General features: G+C 47.4%; 1 protein-coding gene across 5 annotated transcripts in view; it reads left to right on the forward strand.

The window, feature by feature from the left end:
- DPP6 (dipeptidyl peptidase like 6) overlaps positions 1-23000 on the forward strand; it is a gene marked incomplete at both ends in the record, with an annotated part of 1069233 nt that overhangs the window by 868788 nt on the left and 177445 nt on the right. For 4 of the 5 annotated variants that reach the window (XM_080701136.1, XM_080701138.1, XM_080701135.1 and 1 more), the window contains one exon: positions 16466-16547. The exons of the other annotated variant lie outside the window; for it this stretch is intronic. In XM_080701136.1, the coding sequence (XP_080557262.1) occupies positions 16466-16547 (82 nt within the window). The remainder of the gene's footprint in view (positions 1-16465; positions 16548-23000) is intronic. 5 annotated transcript variants of the gene reach the window in all.

Consider the following 23000-nt stretch of genomic DNA (forward strand, 5'->3'; position numbering starts at 1 on the left):
TGCCTAGCATGTGTGAAGGCTTGGGTTTGATCCAGCACAGCAAAAAGTAGTAGTAGTAGTAGTAGTAGTAGTAGTAGTAGTAGTAGTAGTAGTTGGAGGAGGAGGAGGAGGAGGAGGAAGAATGACAAAAATAATAATAACAAGAAAAGTGAAGATGGTCTGCCCTAGTAAAAATACAGTATAGGCACCCTTCATAAAAAGCATATCTGGTCTCAGGAAATCAAGGGTTATATATTTTTCTCACATGTAGAAGCTAGAGAGAAAATAAGAAAGAAAAAGGACTTCAGACAAATGAGGAGGGAGACCAGTAGACTAGTGGGCGAGGCCCGAGGCAGGCAGGAGAATTGATGAAGGAAACAGTTCTAATAATGCTATCTCCATATATGGAGGGATCATTACAATCTCACTAACATACATGTTGGACAGGGTGGGTCTGGAGGGAAACACACACGTGTGCTTCTGTCACCCCGAACTTGACTATGGGGCAGAATTACAATGCACCAATAAAAGCATTTTTAAAAGCATATTTGAAATAGAAACCCAAATATTCTTCAGTAAAAGGAAATTATTTCTTTTCAAGCAGATATACATCTTCTAAGGCCATGGCAGGCAGAAATATAATTATGCCTTGAGATTTATCTACTTTTTCTGGGAACAATAGAATCTACTGTAGATGATGGATCTTTCATTTCATCTTACATAAATTTATAGAACTCAAAACTCTAAAAGCAGTTTATCCCCAACTATTGTGTTAATATTTTACCGCACCAGTCAGGATTAAGGAGAAACATATTCTCTGAACTTGGCACAAGAGTTAGCCGAGCAAGATGGCAAAGCCCAGGACAAGATTGTTGACAGACACTCTGTACGTGCTCAGACCCCCGGGGCCTTACAGCACCCCTTCATAGGTGATGCTGACCTAAATGAGCTGCCTCTGGTATTTTGAAACAATGGGAGTAATAATAATTGCCATTGTTTACTGATTGTGTTGTATAAACCTTCCTTCCTGTATGATAAACCTGCAGGAAAAGCTTTCTAGTCTTTCTCCACGGTACGTGGGAGCTCAGAGAGGGTGAGTCATCTGCCCGGGATCTCATAACTTGTACAAAGATGAGTCAAATCCCAACGCAGGGCCAGTTGACTTTAAACCCCATGGTATCAAGCAGCCCCTTTAGACTAATTCAAATTAAGATCAAATTTAACAATGCAGAGAACAAATGCAGCTGTGAAGGTCACGTTTCTTATGCAGTGCCGGTTTACTTCCTTTCTAAGTATCCTTATATATTTGGAAGAGACAGCAGATTATTTGTTCTGTTTACAACCTCTGGTGGATGTTGAAGTCAGTGCCCCGCCTTATCACCTTTGACCCACACAGCATCACCAAAATGGCAGTGCTCCATGTCCCCAACTCTTCCTCATTGTCCTAAGATCCTTGATGGGAGATTCATCGATTAATCAGTTTCAAATGCTGTCAAAATCTGGTCTCAATTAATGTGAACTGAAGCACCCTTTATCCTGGAACTTCTGCAGTTTTGACCTTCAAGGGGGTCTCCTTGGCCCCTCTGGAGTCTGCTGTGCACCTGCTCAACCAGGTGGCTGGAAATTAATACAGCCCGGGGTCTTATGGCTGAGGCTGTGGAAATGGATAGAAAATAAAGCACATTTGTCTTGAAAGGCAAAAATATCTCTATTTGAATATGTAAATTTACATTATTTGTTTAAAAAAGTATTGAGTTTTTCTTGTTAATTCTGAAGGCAGAGATCTGCACCCTTTCCTGCACATGTCACTTTCCACACACTGCTCCTTTCCCTGCGTCAACACCAGAGACCAGTTCATCTTTGGGAGGAGATTATTTGTTGTTTACAACTTGATTATTTTAGCCTCAGTCTTTCTGACCAGTCACAGCTAAAGGCTAAATTAATTCTGCACTGCCGTCAGATTCCTGGCTTCCTTCCATTTTGCAAATGGCAGGAGAGGGTCTGAGGAAGGTGCCTCTCTGTCCCATCTCTCTGCCTCTGTCACATGCATTAGTTTCAGTCCTTCCACAGCTTTGACCTTGTGGCTGGAGCCAGGTAGAATTCAATTTGCATGTAATGGCTGGAGCTGCGACAGGACCCCAACAGCTGAGTTCAATTTATTCCAAGATCTTGACCCTCCAGGCAGGTTTGTTAGATTTCCACATACAAACTCTCCAAGAATTGTATTCATAAAGCACATGCATCTTTTACACACATTTGGTTTTTAATTAAAGCTGTTTCTTTTTAACATAAGGCATATCACTAATAATTTTTATATGAGAATGTTAATAAAATGGAGCGTCTTCCACAGTAGAGATTGTAGCCAGTAAATGGTCTCTACCAGAGATCTGTCCTGTGTTTTTAGACTAGGATTTTTATAGACTTGGCTGCCTCTTGACATTCCCTTGGCATGACATTTTTCTTGAATTATTTTGCCTTTGGTTTAATTCCTTTAAAAAAATTGTACAAGCATTAAGTGTCCTCTCATATCCATTAGGATCATTCTGAAAATCACACAGACTAGAGAAAATCAACTCATTTTATTAGAGAAGTCAATTTTAAGAAAGACTCAACATGCCCCTTCATTGAGTAACATTGGCATTTTGATACACTTTTATTGGTGTCTTGTAATTAAACATCATAGTGAGTTTCAGTGTGATACAAACACACGCACACAGCACTAGGTCTGTCTCCCTCCGGATCCCACCCTGCTTCTTCCCCCTCCCCACACACATTATTGAGATTAGGATGGATAACTTCATATACATACTTGGCATTACTTGGTCTTTCCTTCTCCAGACCCCCCTTTCCCCTCCTGTCTCTCTCCCCAAGTCCATTTCCTCTCTTCTATTGGCATCTCTCCTCATTTATCTAGAGCCATTTTCGTTTTCAAATTTCTCTCTGTCTTCCACGTGTGAGAGAAAACATACCAGACCTTTGCTATCTGAGCTTGGCTAATCTCACTTAGCATAAAAGTCTCTAGTTCCATCCATTTTCCTACAAATGACATAATTACATTCTTCCTTATGGTGGAGTAAAATTCCATGTGTGAATGCACAATAGTTTTCTAACCCATTCATCTGTCTATGGATACTTAAGCTGTTCCATAGTTTGACTATTGTTAATTATGCTGCTATAAACATGGATATGCATGTATCACTCTAATATTCTGAATTCACTTCCTTTGGAAAGATATCAAGGAGTGGAATAGCTAGGTTATATGGAGGTTCTATTCCTAGTCTTCCGAGGAACTTTCACACTGATCTCAATAGTGGACACACTAGTTTGCAATCCTGCCAACAGTGTATAAGGTTTCATATTTCCCCACATCCTTACTGGCATTTATTATTGTTTGTATTCTTGATTATTGCTATTCTAACAAGAGTTAGATGGAATCTGAGTGTAGTTTTGATTTGCACTTCCCTGATCATTAATGATGTGGTGTCTAGCAACCCCAGAGCAATAACAGAATAGAAGCTGCGATGTATTCCAAGATATTTTTTTACATAGCAGACCATCTTCTGTCAATAACATACCATAATTTTGCTTGCCTGCTGGTATTTTTCAGGCACCAACTAAAATGGTACAAAAAGTGAATTCCTTTAGAATTATAGCTAAGGTTTTAGTCATCCTCTGCATCTTCTACATCTTCAAAAATAATCAACTGTATCAAAGGTCTTTCTGCCTAGAATTACACTCTGAATTTATAGACTGGGAAGCAGACTGTCCATTTATTTAGGAAGTGGGATTGTAGGTGGGGAGCATGCTCGTGTCCAGCGCTTTTCTCAGAAGCATGGTACAGGTATGAAGGACCTTGGCTCTACAGTCACAGAGACCTAGTCATTCCATTTGCCTTCCAGCTATGTGGCTAAGAGAACTATTTTAATTGCACAGACCTTAGTTTTCATATTTTTAAATGATGATGATTTGATCAGCATTTTCACCATGGTGACCCAAATACCTGATGTGCAAAACTTAGAGGAAGAACAGTATTAGTTCATTATAGTCTGACAATTTCAGTCTACATTAGACTGGCTTTTAAGCAGGAACCAGGGCTGCAGGTCCTCAAGGCATCATGGCAGGGAGGAGGGGGGGGGGCACGCACATGTGCCTGGGTCAGTGCATGGCTGCAAGGAAGAGAGGAGTGAGAAGCTGCATGACCCAGGAAAACACTGTCCCTGGTGATGTTCCAGGAACCTCTCCCCAGAAATCAAGCTCTGCCTCCAATGGGGCTGCCTTGTCTAACACATGAAGTCTGGGGGACATTTCAAATTTAAATCATAACAAATGATAATAATAACACCCACCTCATAGGCTCCTTATGAGAATTGAGTGGAATTAGACATGCAAAAGGCACAGAGAAGTTTTTCTTCTGATGAGCACTTCAGTCTTAATATTTGCAGTATGAACCTGACATGTATTTCTAGGCTCATAATTAAATATTATGAGACTTTATTTGCTAGTCAACCCAAATCCCTTCTGTTACAAGTAGAGGGATAATTTTTCTCTACAATAACGAAATTCCTTTTAATTATTTTTCTAAGCTGAGGCTTGTTCGACCACACTCAAGTAATTATAAGGCCATGTAATTTTAATTTCCCCCTTAAAAGAGCTGTAGCTCTAGCCTCAACTATCTACAATGCTGAGTGCACAATGGATTATTATTTATCTCATCTCATTCTGTCCTAGCGCAATTAATTTTTAAGCATTCTTGCTTTGCCTTTATTAGAAGCAGGAAAGGTGCTTTAAGTCAGCAAATGTTGCTTGAAAGTTTGCATTGAACCACTGGAGCTCGGTTCCTGTTCTTAAGAAGTTCTTGTTGAAAGTGAAAGATACAGATTTTTACAACACCACATAATAAAGTCCATCCAATGAGTGTTTTCAATCTGAGCAGCTTAGCAAAGGGAGAAAGCTCAAAGGGCTTCCTGACCTCAACAGTTTCAAGAGGGAAGTTTGGCTTGACCTGAGCCTTGAGATGTGTCGTTCTTTGTTGGTTTTTTCTTACAGATAGAGACAGGAGGGAGCTGTTCATAGGCTAGGTGAAGTGTTCAGTGAGCTTGACATTTACAGTGAGCCGGTGCTCCCTGGAATGGGGAAGGGGCCAGGCCAGGCTGGAACAAGGTGTGCACCTGGGACCTCATGCAGTCAGAGCCAGGGCTGAGGGAGCTGCTAGGATGTGGCAGAAGCACAGGCAGCCTCAGCACCATCCAGTGTAGTTGGTTTCTTCAGTACGAACATGGGTTTGAGTTGGAGATGTGATGAATGGTAAGCTATGTGCTGTGTGCAGAGTCAACTGAAGGAGAAGAAGATGAGAATCTTGCATCCAGTTAGGAGGCACAGGTGTGGGGTGTCATGAAGGCTGGCCTGGGACTCCCCACAGGTGGGATGGACAGCAGAAGACTCAGTCACTGTGGAAGCCGCATCGATTGTGAGGGTGGGTGGCTGGCTGGCGTTCCTCTGGAAAATGAAGACAGCTTTCGAGTGTTTGTGTCCCAGTGCTCCTCTGATCACATCTCTGGCAGGCTGAGCCCTGTTTGAGTGGAGCCTGGGGCCTGGGAAGATCCGCAGTGGTGAGTTCAGCAGGGCAGCAGTGAGCATCCTCAGGATCGGCGTAGGCGCCTGCCTCTGCAGCTCAGCATGCTCCTCTCCAAGTCTCTCCTCTCGCTCCCAGGATGCTCCAGCTGCACACATAAAGATACACTTTGGCCCTGACGAGCAAGCTGCCAGGAGTTGCATGACTGGAACTATCTCTCTATCTTGGGGAAGTACCAACTGTGGAAGAAAGGGCTGTTCCTAGCACGGCATTTACGTGTCTCTGCCAGGAAGTGGAGCTTTGGAAGTGGAGAATCCTGCAAAGATTTGACATGACACGCTCAGATTTTCAGTACTTTGGACAGCTCCCAGGCCAGCCTGTCAGACCTGCACTGTCTTCTCCAGAATGCAGCTTCTCTCCCCTCTCATCTTCCTTGCCTCTTCTCTCTCTTGCTGAAATCCAGACTTTTGGCAAGCATCGCCCAAAGCATGGGCTTTGTAGTCAGGCATCCACCTAGGAGTACGTTCCCAGATGGCCTCCCTGCCTCTGTGATCACCTCACTGGATAGTTGCTCCATATCTGAATGCTGAGTGCAGAAAGCGCCCATGAAGGTCATACAAGACACTGTCTGGTGATGAGGCAGTGGACTCAAGTCCCTATTCTGGCGCATAGAATGTACTACAGGCTCTATTCATGGTGAACACTAAGACCTTCCACAATATAGCCAAATTGAATTCATTACCCTTTCCCATAATTTGGGGCAGAAAACAGATTTTATCCTCAGTGCTAATTCTGATCAATTGGCAATGGCTGCCTGGAGCTCTGAAGTTAAAAGTTGGCTGACACCAGGCCTGGCTTCCTGGGAAGGAATGCCCTGATCAAGAGGTGACACTGCCCAGCCGCCCTCTCGGTGTGAGCCACATCACACTGCGAGTCCAGCCCTGCTCCAAAGCTGAGCGTGTTTGGGATTCCACACCATTGCTCACTTCATTCTCCCACACACACCTGCACACCCACACGTACAGCATCGCACACCTGCACACCCACACGTACAGCACGGATCTGCCGCTCACTGTGCACCCTGTATCCAAATCCTTCAGATGCTCCCAGCCCCGACTTTGGAGTCCCTCCCTCTTAGAATCCTCCTCCAACTACCTGAACTTGAAGAGTAAACATTGCTTCTCACTTCATGCTGTAATTTCTTCTTGTGTCAAACTGCTACTTAGCTTGTAGATATAATTTCCTAAAGGAATATATAGGAGTGTTTTCAATATGCATCTCTTACCTAACATGTTCTTCTCCATCATTCTACGGCGTCAGAGAGAGGGATTCGGTGGGGGAAGCTATCCCTAGTACACCAGTAGCTATTGCGCAGGATAATTTTGCACAATTCAAGCAGCACAGGAGGCTGCACCGACAACGCTTGCTGTCTTTCCTGTGGTCTAAGTTTCAAATGACGTTCATCTGTGGGTGAAAAACACACAGCAATTCACAAAAGGGCCTATTTTACCTGTCCTCAATGGTGTCATCCTCTGTCTCCTAGGACTTATTAGCATGTCTAGACAATTTTTCAAATAAATGCTATTGAAAATGAGGTGATGCCTGGCATGGTGGTCCATGCCAGTAATCCCAGTAGTTGGGAGGCTGAGACAGGAGGATTGCATGTTTGAGGTCAGCCTCAGCAACTTAGCAAGGCCTCTGGGTTTAATTCTCAGTATGGAGGAAAGAAGGAAGGAAGGAAAGAGAAAATGTGAGATAAAATATGCATGGTTCATAATCTTTCAGGCCCCATGTTCATCCTAAACTATGCATTCATGTCTCTTCTTCCTGGTACAGAGTAGCCCTGTATATGTTGGTTGGCTGTTGGAGGAAATAAATACTAAGCAATGTTAGTGAGGAAGTGCGTCCGTCCCTGGGCCCTCCTCTCGCTCCTGGGCCCCTGGTCAGTGTGTGCAGCTGGCCCCACCAGGCATTTCCTTCTTGACAGCCAGGGCTGCAGTTGGAGAAACAGTGCGTCTGCCTCTGAGGAGGCCATCGCCTCTTCCTAAAATAGTCATTTTCTCTCAACAGACTTAGGGAAGTAGTGTTAGACCCGAGATCAGCAGTGACCCTGGAGCTTTGTTTACTGACGCTCAGGCAAGGCGATGCAGTACCGAGTTCTGCGCCGCACGGGTGAGGAGCCCGCTCTTCACCCTTCGATGAGGGCACCACGTTCATTTTTTTTTTTTTTTTTTTTTTTTTTTTTTTTGGTGGCGGTACTGGGGTTCCTGGAAGCCCTTCTACCTCCGGGCTACACTCCCAGACCTACTTTTACATTTTTGTTTGGAAACAGGGTCTCCTAAGCCAGCGTGCGGCTGGCTTCGAACCGCGCGATCCTCCTGTCTCTGCCTCCCAAGCGCGGGGATGACAAGCATGCGCCACCACGCCCGGCACCACGTTCATTTTTAGCCTGGTGCTGAGCCTGCTCAAACTCACACTTCCCTGGGGCTCCACCTGGTGGAGCGCAGTTGAATTGACTCTTTGGATTCTTGCATTTGGGGGTGTATGCTGCCGAGAACCTGCTATTACAAGTTATCATCTCTGAAACTGAAATGTTTTGGTTTTGATTTTTTCCCATCTTGGCTGTCGCTTTCTTGTGTTGAAGAATCACAGGGCCAATTTTAATCCATGCAAAATTAGAGGCATGTCAGAGACCAATCCCTGGGGCAGAGCTGTGTGCGTCCCCGGGGCCAGCTGTTCTTGTTCACGTTTTCTAAAGAGCAGCACTCTGCCGCATTAGGCCAGCACTCCCAGTGGCGGAGCCTGATAAATGTATTTCATGCTGAGCACTTGTTCTGGAGCAAAGTCGTGGAGCACCTAGCATGTGCCAGGCACAGAGGCGGATGGTGACGGGACGCTACTGGGGTGCAGAAACCAATATCCCTTGTTGGGTGCTTTGTTTGTAGTCATCATATCCTCTTCTCTGTGCTCCGGACAGTCCCTGGCAGAGGGCTGCACACCAGTCTTCCACACACACACACACACACACACACACACACACACACACACACACACACCACATCAATAATGTTGTCTTGGGATAAACATTAAGTGCAGCCTTGGCCAGGAGGGAGACCCTTCAGGTCAGCGGTAGGCCAGTCTGTCTACATGGTGTGATGGAAAGGCAGGGAAGGGAAGAGTGTGTGCAGATTACATGTGTCCAATTACAGGATTGCTGCAGTGCAATTAACCTGTGATAAAATTCACACTTTTAAAACATATAGGCAAGAGATGTTGAGTAATAGGTGCAATCACATAAGCTCTCCTTTAACCAGAGAGAGCATTTCCATCTCCCCTGAAATCCATGCCCCTCCTCCACCCCTGGCGTTGTCCATGGCAACCGCCACCATGTCATCCGTCCCACACTCTGCCTCTCTAGAGCGCCGCGTAAGTGGGGCTCTACAGTCTGTGCTCTGGTTCACTGATGTCTTCATTAGTGCCATTGCTTTTGAGCCTCACCATGCTGTTGCGAGTATCTGCCGTTTATCCTGTGGTGGAGGAGTAGCCCATTGTATGGGCATACCACGGCTTGCCCATTTGTCTAACACTTGGTTAACATTTGAGAAGCTTGTGATGTGGGGGTGAAGATAAGTAAATCTACTATGAATGCTTGTACATGGATCTATGTCTTCCTATGTCTACTTCCTTTCAGAAGTAGAATTGCTGGATTGTACAGTACAATTCTGTATAATTTAATAAAAAGCTCTCAAACTGTGGCCCAAAGTAACTGGACTACTTAGAACACACACACACACACACACACACACACACACACACACACACACACACACTTTTAGCACTCTACCCCATAGATCCCACTTTTTGAGCCTCCTGGCCTCTGCCTGCTCACTGCATGGCCGGGGAGTTTGCCGTGACCTGGGAATGGCTCTGTGTGCCTCTGGGAAGACACTTGGGACTCACCATCCTTCCAACAAGCCCATATCTTCCTCTTCCACCTGGCACCTGGGCCTTAGCAGTGAGTGATGCATCTGGCTTGCACAAGCAGCTGGCTGTCCCATCTCATCCCCACAAATGATCTATGTGGACCACTTTGTAAACAACAGCCAAACACTGGAGAAGTCAATGGTCGGGCCAGACTGGAAACATAAGCAGGTAGCCCACCTCGCCTGCCCCAGCATGGAGCTGCCCCATAGCAGGCTCAGCAGGGCAGCATCTCCGAGTCACAGTGTCTGCGTCAGACCATGCACGAGGAAGGGAGAAAGTAACTGTGGGGCTCCGGGGTGACGCAACAGTTGGCCACTTGGGATGTGTTCATTCCAATGGAATTCCTGCCCTTAAGGATCTAACTGTATTACTGAAGACACACATAAAGAAGGGTGTCAGATCTCAGGTGGTGCATGAGTTTAGGGTGTTGTGGATCCTGACCAGTGAGTAATTGGAGATTAAACTAGATCCTTATCAATCCATCCCTACACCTGTTCGTTGCTCAGCTAATATTTTTTGAACATCTCTTTCACCTAGAGCTGAGTGTGTCTTGCTTCCTCTATCACCCATGCTCCCTTATCACATAGGAAGACTCGGAGAACACGTTGACACTGAGAGCGCTATTTCTTAAGCTTGGGAACCAGGAGATCAGTTTGTAACGTTGGCTCCGAACGCTGCTGTCGTTGGGAGCTTCCTCGCCTCTCGAGACTCTCTAGAAAGACGAATGAGTAAACTTCGCCACACTTAATTTACTTTTCAGGACCTGGTGTGATTTATGGCTTCTTCTGTTTATTGCTCAAATAAGCAAAACCAGAATGGATTGCATGATCACCTTGAGATTATACAGAGTCCAGATCATTCTATTCTTTCTTGATTTTCTTTTGCCAATCCCTCTTCACCCTGGAGGTGAGCCTTCTTGAGCCAGATGTGGATTCTTTGGAATAAACAAACATATAAAAAGAAAAGAGAAAAATAGCAGAAGGGCATTGAGCAGACCCAGAAAAATCAACAGAGACCTCCACGCTCACTCTCTCACATGCAGAAGAGCTTCTGAACAACCGGTGCCTGCTGGGAGGGCACGGGTGGCGCTAAGCTGAACCTCCAGCTGTAGTAGAGGTCCACCACGGGCTTCTGCAGCAGAGTGGGACGCAGGCCCGATCCCAGGGAAGAGTGGGATCCACAGAGAAGAGAGAGACCTCCTGGCTTCTCCGCTCTGAGAACCTTTCAGGTTTACTCTTTTAGTCTCTTGGAGATTGTTTTTTGTTTGTTTGTTTCTCCTTTGATCAGATCTTCCAAAAAAACAAAAAAGGTAATTAGCCCTGTGTCCTGAAGCCACGCACTTTGGACCTCAGTGCATCTGAGCAATGAAGGGCAAGTCAGTTCACTCAGTAGACGGCGTCCCAGGGCTGCAGACTGCCGCACACTGGGCAGCTTGGAACAACAGACATCAGCTCTTCTCAAAGTTACAGAAGCGGGAGTCCCTATTGGAGGTGTGAGCAGGTGTGAGCAGGGTCTCCTCCCTTGAACTCCTGCCCTCCTCTGCCAGCCTCTGGTGGTATGGTCACACACACAGCTCCCATCTCTGCCCTGTTCTCACATGGTTTCTCCTTGGGCGCCTGTGTTAGCCCCTCTCCTCATGAAGATGCCTTCCGTGGGTCCACCGTAACACAGTGGCCCCATCTTAATTTTTTTTTTTTTTGGTGGTACTAGGGATGGAACCCAGGGGCCTTGTACCTCCAGGCTACACTCTCAGACCTATTTTTTATATTTTTTATTTGGAAACAGGGTCTCTTAAGCCAGCTGAGGCTGGCTTCAAACCTGTGCAATCCCCCTGTCTCAGCCTCCCAAGCATGGGGATTACAACCATGCACCACCACACCCACCGGCCCCATCTTGATTTGATGGTGTCTCCAAAGACCGATATTTTCAAATAAAGCGATGGTCAGACGTGCCGCATGTCTTAGGGGTTGCAGTTTGTCCAGGATCCCTAAGAGGCCCACAGCCAGTTCCTGGCTGTCCTGTGTGGATGGACTGTGGTGCCACCATCAGACAAAGGGACATGGGGGGCGATATGTATTCCTCCCTGCACGTGCTGACCCCAAGGGTGCACAGTCTACACGGATCCTCCCTGGGGCCCTTGAGTTTGGGAAGCGCTCTGGGCTCCAGATGCAGCGTGAGTGCTCTAAGAGAAACTCCAGTTGAACGTGATCTACAGAGGTGGGGAGAGGAGCTGGTGCCGCTGGTGGGAAACCAGAACTTTAGAGAAGGGAACGAGGGTGAAGATCCCCAGGAAGGCTGGAGCCCAGCAGGAGGATGGATAAAGGGAGGCTGGGTCTGATCAGGGTACATGTACACATGTGTAGAAATATCACCCTGAACCCCATTAATCTACACCACTAACATATGCTAAACAAAGCATAAATGAAGTTCGCCATGATGGACACCCCGGGTATGGGCGCCGTGCGTGTCCAGCAGAGGAAGCGGGACAGAAGGCATAGTGTATCTCATTATATCGTGTCTAGCTGTGATCGATCGATCTCTCCAGAGGAAGTTGTTCTTCATTTTATAAAACTAGTCTCATTGTCGGTCTGCTTTCTCCTGCTTTTGATTTGTTTTAGTAGTGTCTAATCTGAGGAAAGGAAATTAAAAGACTTCTACTATTACAAAAGTTAGACATTCAGTACATCATAGTTTGGGGGGGAGATAATGAAGTCCACCAGAAGGATGTAGGGCCTGGTCATGGATATGCAGAGAGCTTGGTGTCCAATGAGCTGCTCTTGTCTGTGTTCTTTCCTCTGCTTTGGGGAGAAGGAAGTGAACCAGGGAGAACTAGGAGGCAGGTGTGCTGCCTGCTAGAGAGGGCCAGACTGCAGATGCCAGGCCATCCCTGGTGCCAGGAGCTGGCAGGGAGGTGACAGTATGCATCTGTCCAGACCACACAGTATGCATCTGTCCAGGTCACACAAGCAAAGAGAGCGCTAATGTAAACCAGGGATTTAGTGAAGAGCAACTTAGCAGCTGGATTCATCCATTGTATCAAACACAGCACAGGATCCTCATAGCATTCTGAGAACAGTAGCTAGCTCTCTGCTCCTCAGGGATGTGGCGAGGCTCAGAGGCTTGTGTGGCCCTGTGGTCTGCATGTCCATGACGGGAGCCCAGCACTCGCAGTCTCCTGGTTTCTTTATCCATGTGGACATCTGTTGCTAGGTAGCACCAGTGGAAACCTACTCTTGTCAAAGACATGCCAATGCCCTGCTGTCCCCAAGCATCATAAACATAAACACCTTCTGGGAATGATAGTCTGCTGAATTACATCTCCACGCCAGTGCCCTCTGCACTCCGAGCACCCCACATCCCCCTGCCCACGCAGCTCCTCGGGTCAGACTGTACTCACATGGGGAGCTTTGGCGAGGGCCCCCTGAGCCTCCACATTTGCTCCTTTATTGCTCTTCAGATGCGTGGACCAAGGCCCGGTGCTGTGCTGGAGGTGGAAGAAGTCACAGGATGCCGAAAGGGAAAACACCTCACTGACGCTCCATCTAGAACAGTGGTTATAGCCAATGAGATAGAAGTTATGAGAGCCAGTGCGATAAAAGTTGTTTTTAACTTGTTTTTTGGGCTAGTTTTTGATTTACAGAAAAGTTGCAGAAACTTTTCTGTAAAGAATCCCTGAGGCTCCTCATGCCACCTTAGTACGTGGACCGGGAGCGACATTGACATGGTGCACGGCCATCCAGATCTCGCTGGAGTCTCACCAACTTCCTCCAGCATCCTTTCATGACCCAGCACCCTCTTGTCCCGTCCCCAGCCTCTCATGCTTCCTCCACCTTTCCTGGTTGTCCGTGATCTTAGGACTTTTGGAGAGTACTGGCCAGTTTTTTGTGGCGTGTCCCAAAGTCTGGCTTCATTCCTGTTTTCTCATGAATGGAATGAGGGTTGCATGTGGCTAAAATAGCAGGTAAACACCGCTTGGTCCTTGCCAAGCCCTGTGTGAGAGGGGCCCTCCAGGTCCATGTATCTTCTGATCTCATGTTGCCTGGTGTAAGGGTCTCTCCATTGTCGATCGCCTTCTTTCTCTCCTACTTGGAAAGTGTCTTCGGGACAGCACTTGGGGACTGTGCAGGCTCCTGTCCCTCCTCACGCTTTCTCCAGCTCCTTTCCACCTCCACCAGCAGGGCCGGCTGAGACACGGGCCAGCGTGGGGCTGTGCAAAGGCGACCCCATTCCCTCCTCTCCCTCCACACTCGCCAACTCACTGTGAGGAAGTGACAAGGTAGAGACCCATGAATTTATCTTGCCCTATGAGTCAGTCCAGTTCTAGAATTAATTACTTTGTGGTTCAAATAGTTGTAGCACTGACCACTAGGCATTCGTTTAGGTTAGCTTCTGAGCCCTTTCAGCATATTCTCATGTATTTTTGGAATATTTCCCTTTTTGTGGTAATGGGGATTGAACCCAGGGGCATTCTACCTCCGAGCTACACCCCCAGCCCTATTTTTTGTTCTTTAATTTAAAACAGAGCCTCACTAAGTTGCAGAGGGCCTCACTCAGTCGCTGAGGCTGGCAATGAACTTGCCGTCTTCCTGTCTCAGCCTCCCAAGTACTGGGTTTACAAGCGTGCGCCGCCACGCCCACCTGGCTTATTTCCCTATTTTCCGATGCCGTAAGATGACCCAGACTCAGCTTCAATGGCTGTAACTTTGTACATGTGCGTTCTGGTGCTGTCGGAGGTGTATCTTCTAGGAAATATTCTGGACGTGTGTATTTTATGAAATATCACCAACTTTCCCTCTGACATGATTATACTAGTTTGTTCTCCCGCAGCACGTGTGAGATTGCCTGTCTCCCCGGCCTGGCCAGCACTGGGCACCACTGGTTTCTGTCACTCGCTTATTTTCTTTCTTCCTTTCTTTCTTTCCTTCTTTATTCCTCTGGCGGGTCTCATAGGTGAGAAATGACATCTCAGTTTGATTTTTGCCTCTGTAATTTTATGTGTATTGAGTTCATTTTTACATTTGAGGGCCCTTTTTGTTTCTTCTCTGCCCGTCTTTTTCGCACACTTCTCTCATTTTGCCCTTGTAACCTCACTTTTTAGAGCTCTACATGTCGGAATGTCAGCAACCTGCCGGCCGCGTACGCCCTCACGCCCAGCCTGTCACTCACTGTTTATGATGTTGTATCGTCATGCAGAATTTTTAATGTTTTATCCAGTCACATTTGTCAATCTCTCATTTTATGGCTCTGGCTTCTGAGTCATCCTTAGAAATACTTTACATCAAAGCAATAGGGTAATGCCCCCATGTTTATGAAAATAACACACAAATGGCAGGGTTTGCTCGGAGTCATTCTGCAGCCACAGTGTCTGCGCGCGCGCACACACGCACGCACACACACACACACACACACACACACACACACACCCTTGTCTTCTCGCCCCAGCATCAGCCTTCCCTTATGTCTCCCCACTCCGGCCTCCTTGCACCTCCCATGCCCCTTCCGGGTTTCTCCAAACCCAGGAACCTCACAGAACACTGCCACGGAGCCCTGTGGTCCGCACCGCTGCTGCAGGTCTCTCCCTCCTACAGGTCTCTCCCTCCTACGTGGTGCTCTGGGTCTGCTGTGCTTGTTTGCTGTGATTTGTCCCTGGTGGGGCTATGGGGCTATCGCGCAGTTTCTTCAGAACTCCCACTGAGCCAAGCCCTCAGCAGTCCCGCCCGCCTCCCCCACCCTCCCTTCTGGCCTCCTGTCCTTGGTTCAAGCAAGCCCTGGAGTTCAGCATCTTCCTTTCTCAAGGTCCATTCAATAGGTCCCTTAATAGATGGATGTGTTCACAGCTCCGTCTTCAACTAAAGAAACAGGATACCCAGAGTGCTCTGCTGTGGGGCCACGTCCACGCCGCAGAACGCAGATGTAATTCCTCCTGTGGAGTGGCAGCTTCCAAAGGAAACATGGAATCAGTCTTCTCTTCATGTTGAAGACAGCAGGAGCCACCAAATACACCCAAATACTTAATGCTTACAATAGTGTTGAGTTTCTTCTCTCTCTCCCTCCCCCTTCCTTTCTCTCTCTCCCTCTCTCTCTCCCTCACTATGATTGAACCCAGGAGCATTCTGTCTCCATCCTTCACCCCAGCCTTTTTTATTTTTTGTTTTGAAGTAGGGTCTTTCTAGGTTGCTGAGAGCCTTGCTGCATTGAAGCTGTCCTTCAACCTGCGATCCTACTGTCTCAGCCTCCCAAGTAATGGGATTACTGGCATGTACCACCATGCCCAGCTAAATTTTTTTATGTTTAAAATGTTTTGTACATAATTTTTATTCATTATGACTTTTAAGTACTTAGACAAAACTTTGTTGTCCTGGTATTTTGTATATCAAAAAGTCAAGAATGAAAAATATAAGTGACAATTTAATAAAGGAAAAATCTATCTATCTATCACCTGTATCCCTATCCCTCTCTGGAGAATTGTATCTATCAACAAAACCAAAAGATGCAATCTTAAGGCTACTATCTTTAGAAAGTCAGAATGACCTGGCATTATTCTTAGAAAAAAATGTTCTGCTAGGAGAGAGATGAAGATGTAAGTTTGGGGGATTTATTGGTGCATTGCTTGTGCATTTCAAGTTTTTAACTTTGAGCATCCTGGGTATTTTTAAAATTTATCTATAGACTTCTCCGCATGTTTTCCCTTGATGAGTATTTGACACTGGGTTAAGGAGTGATGGGCCTATTTCAGCATCATATAAATTACATACATCTGAAGAAATCTAATGGAGATGGACTGAGGCATATTACTTAATAACAGAGGAGAGCTCCTGAGATTGTTGTGATGGGAGGAGAAGGGAATGCGACGGAACGGCAGGACAAAGCTGAAGGCCTTACATTTGTGGTTCCCAACATTTGGCCTTGTTTTTGTTGTCTGTTTTGCAGAGATCCTCAGAGCCTGGACCCACCAGAAGTTAGCAACGCGAAGCTTCAGTATGCGGGATGGGGCCCGAAAGGCCAGCAGCTGGTAAGGTCAAGTTCAGTAGCCGTGTGTTGATTTCCATGAGGTTTATATCTTCTAGGCTGAGTGTGGCTCAAAGTGCTCAGCCTGTATGTGGTGTGCATGTGTGTGGGTCTAAATTACACTTTGTCTAAGCGCACCAGGCCATCTAAATAATGCTCTCTATAAAATGGCCACTTCTTTTTAGATAAAGAATTCTTAGAAAATTGGAATAGCATGTGCCTTGATTACCATATCTGATACGCTTCAAGCTGTGTATATCGACTCCAGATTCGTGGTGAACTCAAAATAATGAAGCTCACCAGAAGGTTGGCAGGTGGGATCCCAGACTCGTGGGGTCACTGGGTGTCTCTCTGGAGCTCTTTCTCTTCCTGTGGAGGGTTTTATTTAGGAAGTAAGCTTGCTAAAGAGCCAGATCCTTGGGCGACATCACTTGAGGAAGTCCTGCACTGGCAAAGCCTCTTGTTTGACATCAGACTTCTTCATGATTCCCACACAAATTGGCAAAGCTGAGATTTTTACATCTGTGAGTGGCCAGGATAGAGTAGAAAGGGCCCTGGGCTGAGAGCTGCTATCCTGCAAGCACACTCGATGCTGACCACGCAGCTCACTTGGCCTTCGCCCTGCAGCCAGCTGGCCCTGCGATTAGGCAGGGATCTAGGCAGTGTCATCTCTACTTTACACTCGTCTACACCAGGTGCTATCTGTGAGTCCTGCTTAGCTTTATTCCAAGCGATGGCATTGCCCTCACAGAAAGTCCCTCGGGTCTGCAGATCAAAGGACTTGGCTGCTGTACTTAAGTCACCATTTGCTTTTGCATCTTTAAGCAGATTAACTAAAGCCGCGTTTTTAAAGCTCTGATTTTCTAGAATAACACTCCAGTGATCATATTTAAGATGTGCATGGGATCGCGTTGAGTAGGTGTCTATTGTCTTATGAATGGAAACAGTCTTGTTTTCCTACACAGTGCAATTATATTTTCCTGGCTGCATATTGTTTTCATTAACTCGAATTGGCTTAAAGGAACACAGTATTTGGGCCACAGAGGTACTTTAGCTGTGACGTAAGTGTCCCTCTTGCTACACACTTGCTAATAGTTTCACAAGTCACATTGAAATGATCCTAATCAGGGCCCTGACTATCAGCTGAGTTCCGGAATTGGCGCCAGTGCTCCTCAGAGGTGTTAACTCTTCGGAAACACCTGCCAACTAATGGGACGTTGCGGAAGACCTGAGTGTTCAAGGCTCATGCCACTGGGTGGCCAGTGGTTGCCTTTAAATCCTCTGTCAGTCTGATCAAAGCGGCTTTCTAACACCCGCCAAATGATTCTGTACAAGTGTCTATCACACCTGGAGCCCCGTGCCCACCGTCCGCTGCTTAGCGCTAGGTGTGTGGACCGTGCTCACCATCTGCATGCAGAGGCACGTCAGCTGCCAGAGCGGCCCGAGAACCAGGCAACCCTGCCTGCTGCAAGAGTGTGCATTGTTGAGGAAAGTTAACTCACAATTGCAAAAGGAAGAATTGTGAGTGCACCCGTGTGCGTGTGTGTGTGAGTGTGCACACAAAGACACATTGGAAATATGTCTACACTCTGCAGGAAGATGAGGCCAGGCTGCTTATTAAGTCTACAGCTCCTTGCCTGCCCGAGGCCTGTGACAGCTCCCGGACAATCGACTTTACGCTGGATTGATCATCCGGGGACAGGGCGTAGACAGGTGCTCATACAGGTTACTGTGTTCCATCTCTTAAAGGAGCAACAGAACAACTCGGGTGTTGGCTTCTCTTCCCTGACACTCTGCCCGGCTGCTCTCTTTGGGGTCCCACACCTCATCGTGTGATCGTCCATCATGCAGGGTGCCTCATGACATGTGACCAGGCCCCTGCTGGGTTAGCACCGCAGGCCCAAGCACTCAGTCCTGCTGCCTCTGTCCTCTGACGTGCCTGGTGCTCATTAAGTATTTGTCGAGGTGAAAAATGAATGCATAAACAGATTGGTTAATTAGCTAATTAACATATTCTTGTGGTCCTGAACCACATAAGCACACAATAATTGGGGAGAAGTAAATAGCCAGAATCTATAAATACCTGCAAGGACAGCAGTGCAAGTCAGGGACATTTCACTTACTTTCTGTTTCAAGAAAATGAATTAAATGCTCATTGCTAACATTTGAGTTGACTACCAAATGTTCAAATAGGCTCATGGAATTTTTGAATGTTTAAATTTACTTGGACTTTGGGAATTCTCGTAGGCATTCTTGTGCCAAATAGAAGAGGCACCCGCACCCTGAGAGAGCACCGTGCATGTTGGAGCAAGGCCTAGTAACCTTTTCCTTTGTGGGCCAAATGGCAGGTCTTCGGCTTTGCAGGCCTTGTGGTTTCTGTAGCAACTTCTCTTTGCTGTACAGCAGAGGCAGGCAGTGTAGACGGGAACGGGCTGTGTTCCAACAGGATTTTATTTACAAACAGAACGAAATGGGTGTTGACTTCTCTGAGAAAGCTTCCCTGACACCCCAAACCTCAGCACACACACCCCGTTGGGCAGTCTGTTTGGGGGTCCTTCAGCTCACTGCGCTTTCCTATTGCACATGATTCCCTGTGACCTGTAGACAGGTCCCTCTCCTCGGCTGCACACCCTCAGGCGCAGGAGCAAATTGGCCTGTGGGCTGCAGTTTATTGACCCCTGTCTTAGGTGATCATCTGCCCTCTGGATGTCCACAACTGGGAAGGCCGGAGCCCAGGGCCACCAGCCTGGTGACGGGTTCTCCCGAGCCCACTCTGTCTGCAGAGGAACGCTGCAGACACAAGCAGGCCTTGCAAGGACTTGCCTGCAGCGTGAAGCCAAGCAACAAATCCCTCGTCGCCATTTTATTTTTGAAAAGTAAATATCACTCCCTGGAGTCAATCTGCTCTAATGATAATGAGGAGGCTGGAGTGAGTAATTCTCCTCTGGGAGCAGAGAAGCCCAGCTGCAGGGCATGTTCACCGAGGAGCCCTGTGGGGCAGCCTCTGCATGCCGAGCGTTCAGCTCTGCCTCTGCCTCTGGAGCCCCGTGAGTCACTGGACGGTGGCGTGCAGCCCAGGAGCCCAGTCAGGGCATCTGCTTCCGTGCTGCTCTGCAGTGTCCAGCCAAGCGCACCCCTTGATTTGCCTTCAGAGCAAGAGTCCTGTGAATGCCTGTGCATGGGTACCTGGCCAAAGTTGGCTTCTGCTGAGCGGGGTCTGTGTCGTGGCTGTTTGTGGCAAGTAACCAGAATGCTTCCAAAGAATTTTCTCTGGGGCCAAGACGTGATGTCATCCATTGAGCCTAGAAATAGGCAAATGGGTTTGGCTGGATTGAGTAGGGTGAAACATGAAGACAGGAACAAGGTGCTGAGTGTGGCATCTGTCCCTTGCTGGCCCTCTGTTGTGGTTTAGCTATGGAATACCTCCAAAAGAACTCATGCACCAGCAATGCAAAAAGGTCCAGAGATGAAATCAATGACTCACAAGACCTCTCATGCCATCAGTGGATGGATCCATTGTGGATTAATGGAATGACTGGGTGGTAATGTCTGCAAGTAGGGTGTGACTGAATGAGGAGGCTACTGGCAGTGTGGCCTTGGGGAATATATATATATATATATATATATATATATATATATATATATATATATATATATTCCTTGTCCCTTCCTCTCTCTCTCTCTCTCTCTCTCTCTCTCTCTCTCTCTCTCTCTCTCTCTTTCTCTCTCTCTCTGCTTCCTGCCACCATGCCCTGAGCTCCACAGACATGACCCAGCCTAACATGGGTTGTAACCTCTGAAAACTCCAGACCTATAAGCAAATAAGCTCTCCTTCCTCTAAGTTGCAGTGGTATTTTGGATCATAGTGGTGAGAGTGCTGACAGAGACACCCTCTTCCATCTGTTCCCCTGCACACAGATGTACACTCCGAGCAGGTCCCTTCAGAGTTCTCCACGCTACCTGAACCCTCTTTGGATGACTCTGCCTGCATTGAGGACCCTTTGGGTGTCTTTGCTTTGATCTCGTGAAATCCTGTCTCTCCGTACGTGTGAGGTTTAGTCTCTGCTCACCTAGAATGTGACCGAATCTTCTGGCTTGACAATATCCCTTCATTTCCTTCTATGTCATTTTCACTAGAGATGTGTGTTTAAAATAAACACATCTGCAGAACTGCTGTGGTGGCCTGCTCTGTTCTCAAGGCGCACACTTGGAATCAGTGCTTCCGGTGTGCCCTTGCAGGTTAATGGCAAGTTTGGGGAACAATATGTGAATTTGTTGTATAATGTTTCTTTTCCTTTGGAAACAAGAGCTGTGGAAATTTTTGCAGATAAGGCTGCATTGCATCCCACACCATTAAGAATTCAAGTCTGGACTCTGCTGGAACACGCAGAGGCAGAGAGACAAAGAGACGGGTCTCTCTTTGGTTGGCTTGCTACAGTCAGTGAAAGTGATAAATGAGAGGCTTTGAAAAGCATATTTAATAAGTCCTTTGGGAGATTTTTCAACAGCTTAGAATGTGAAAAATGAAGAAGAAGTGGAGGAGTCGGCCAGGAAACCTGCCAGGGCTGGGCTGAGCTGTCCTCAGGGACAGCACCCCCAGGGGAACAGCTGGGAGGGGTGGCAACCACAGCTCGGGAGCAGAGCGCGGGAACTTGCTTCTCAGCCAGCTAGCTCGCAGTCTCCTGGGCGCGAGGGACTGCGGTGGGAACACAGTAAGAGGCTGTTCTGAGACAGGAGAGTGAAGCTAAGTGTGCTTACAAAAACAGAGGATGTCTGCCAGGCTTTATGAAGAACCACCCGATTACACAGATTTTCAGACCCTAGAAAAGCCGCCCTTGCTGCACTCCCGAGTTCCCCATAGCTGTGCTGGTTTCCCAGCCACCCAGTCTCTCTCACAGCTGCCCTCAGAATGGTCCCAGACCTTCCCACCCTCATTCCATCCATGCTGCCCCAACTTTGGAGACTATTTACAGTGGGCTACAGGAGACGGGGATTGCCTATGTGTAATGTTGCCGTGTGTGTGTGTGTGTGTGTGTGTGTGTGTGTTTGTCTGTGTGTGTGTGTGTGTGTGTGGTACTAGGGGTGGAACCCAGGGGCATTCTACCTCTGAGCTACACCTCCAGCCCTACTTTTTATTCTTTATTTTTGAAGCAGGGTCTCACTGAGTTGTTAAGGGCCTCACTAAGTAGTTGAGGCTCTCTGCAAACCACAATCCTCCTGTCCCAGCCTCCAAAATGCTGGGATTAGTTTAAGCATGCACCACCTCGGCAGATTTATACTACTAATTTCTAACCAAGACCTTGTACCCTGAGTCTTAATGAACAATGCCACCCAGAACAGAGCCCTCCAGACAAGCTGCCCCAGGCCATTGGTCCTTCTCTGCTTGCCGATGTGCCACCTGTTAGGCCATTCGGCTCTCAGCAGAAAGTCTTCACTGGCAGTCTGCTAGCAGTCTGGCCTCCCGTGGTCCTGTCTGGATCAGCTGACCCTCTCCGGCCACGCCTGCAGGCTCACTGTCTGGCTCCGGCCTCTCCTCCTTGTGACCCTCTCCACCTGAGCTCTGCCCATGGGCACCTGTTCCGTGAACTGTTTCCCTGGGTGGGATGCTGCTCTCTCAGGTCTGAGAGGCAGGTGGCTAACGACGCATCTGTCCTAAGGAAGTAACCAAAGAACAGCTACTTTCTTTCTGCCATGTCAACAGCACGAGAGCAAGGGCCTTGCCTTCCCTGCTCCAGCATCTGTGAGTGATAAGCCGCGCCTCTCTCCTCCCACACACCATTTTGACTCACTTCTCTATGAGTCACTGAAGGATTCACAGAGATCCGAAGAGGGTTTTGCACTCACACTGGGTGCACACTGCGTCACTCTGTGGCATTCAGATTTATTTTTTTTTAAGTACTTGGGATGGAACCCAGGGGCATTCTACCTCCAAGCTACACCCCAGCCCTATTTTTTATTCTTGATTTTGAAACAGGGTCTCACTGAGTTGCAAAGGGCCTCACTAAGTAGCTGAGAATGTCTATGGACCATGATCCTCCTGTCTCAGCCTCCCGAATGCTGGGATTACAAGCGTGTGCTGCCATGCCAGGCTCAAACTTTTGTTTTAATGATTTTTTTTTAAACAGCCCATCAAATCAGGTGCAGTGGTACATGCCTGTACTCCCAGTACTTGAGAGAGAGAGAGAGAGAGAGAGAGAGAGAGAAGAAGAAGAAGAAGAAGGAGGAGGAGGAGGAGGAGGAGGAGGAGGAGGACTGCAGGCTTGAGGCCAGCCTCAGCAACTTAGCAAGGCCCTCAAAAACTTAGTGAGCTCTTCAAAATAAAAAATAAAAAGGGGCTGAAGGTGTAGCTCCGAAGTAGAATGCCCCTGGGTTCAATCCCAGTGCAACACACACACACACACTCTCTCTCTCTCTCTCTCTCTCTCTCTCTCTCTCACACACACACACACACACACAC

The sequence above is a fragment of the Muscardinus avellanarius genome (assembly GCF_963383645.1).
Source record: "Muscardinus avellanarius genome assembly, chromosome: 9".
Lineage (NCBI taxonomy): Eukaryota > Metazoa > Chordata > Mammalia > Rodentia > Gliridae > Muscardinus > Muscardinus avellanarius.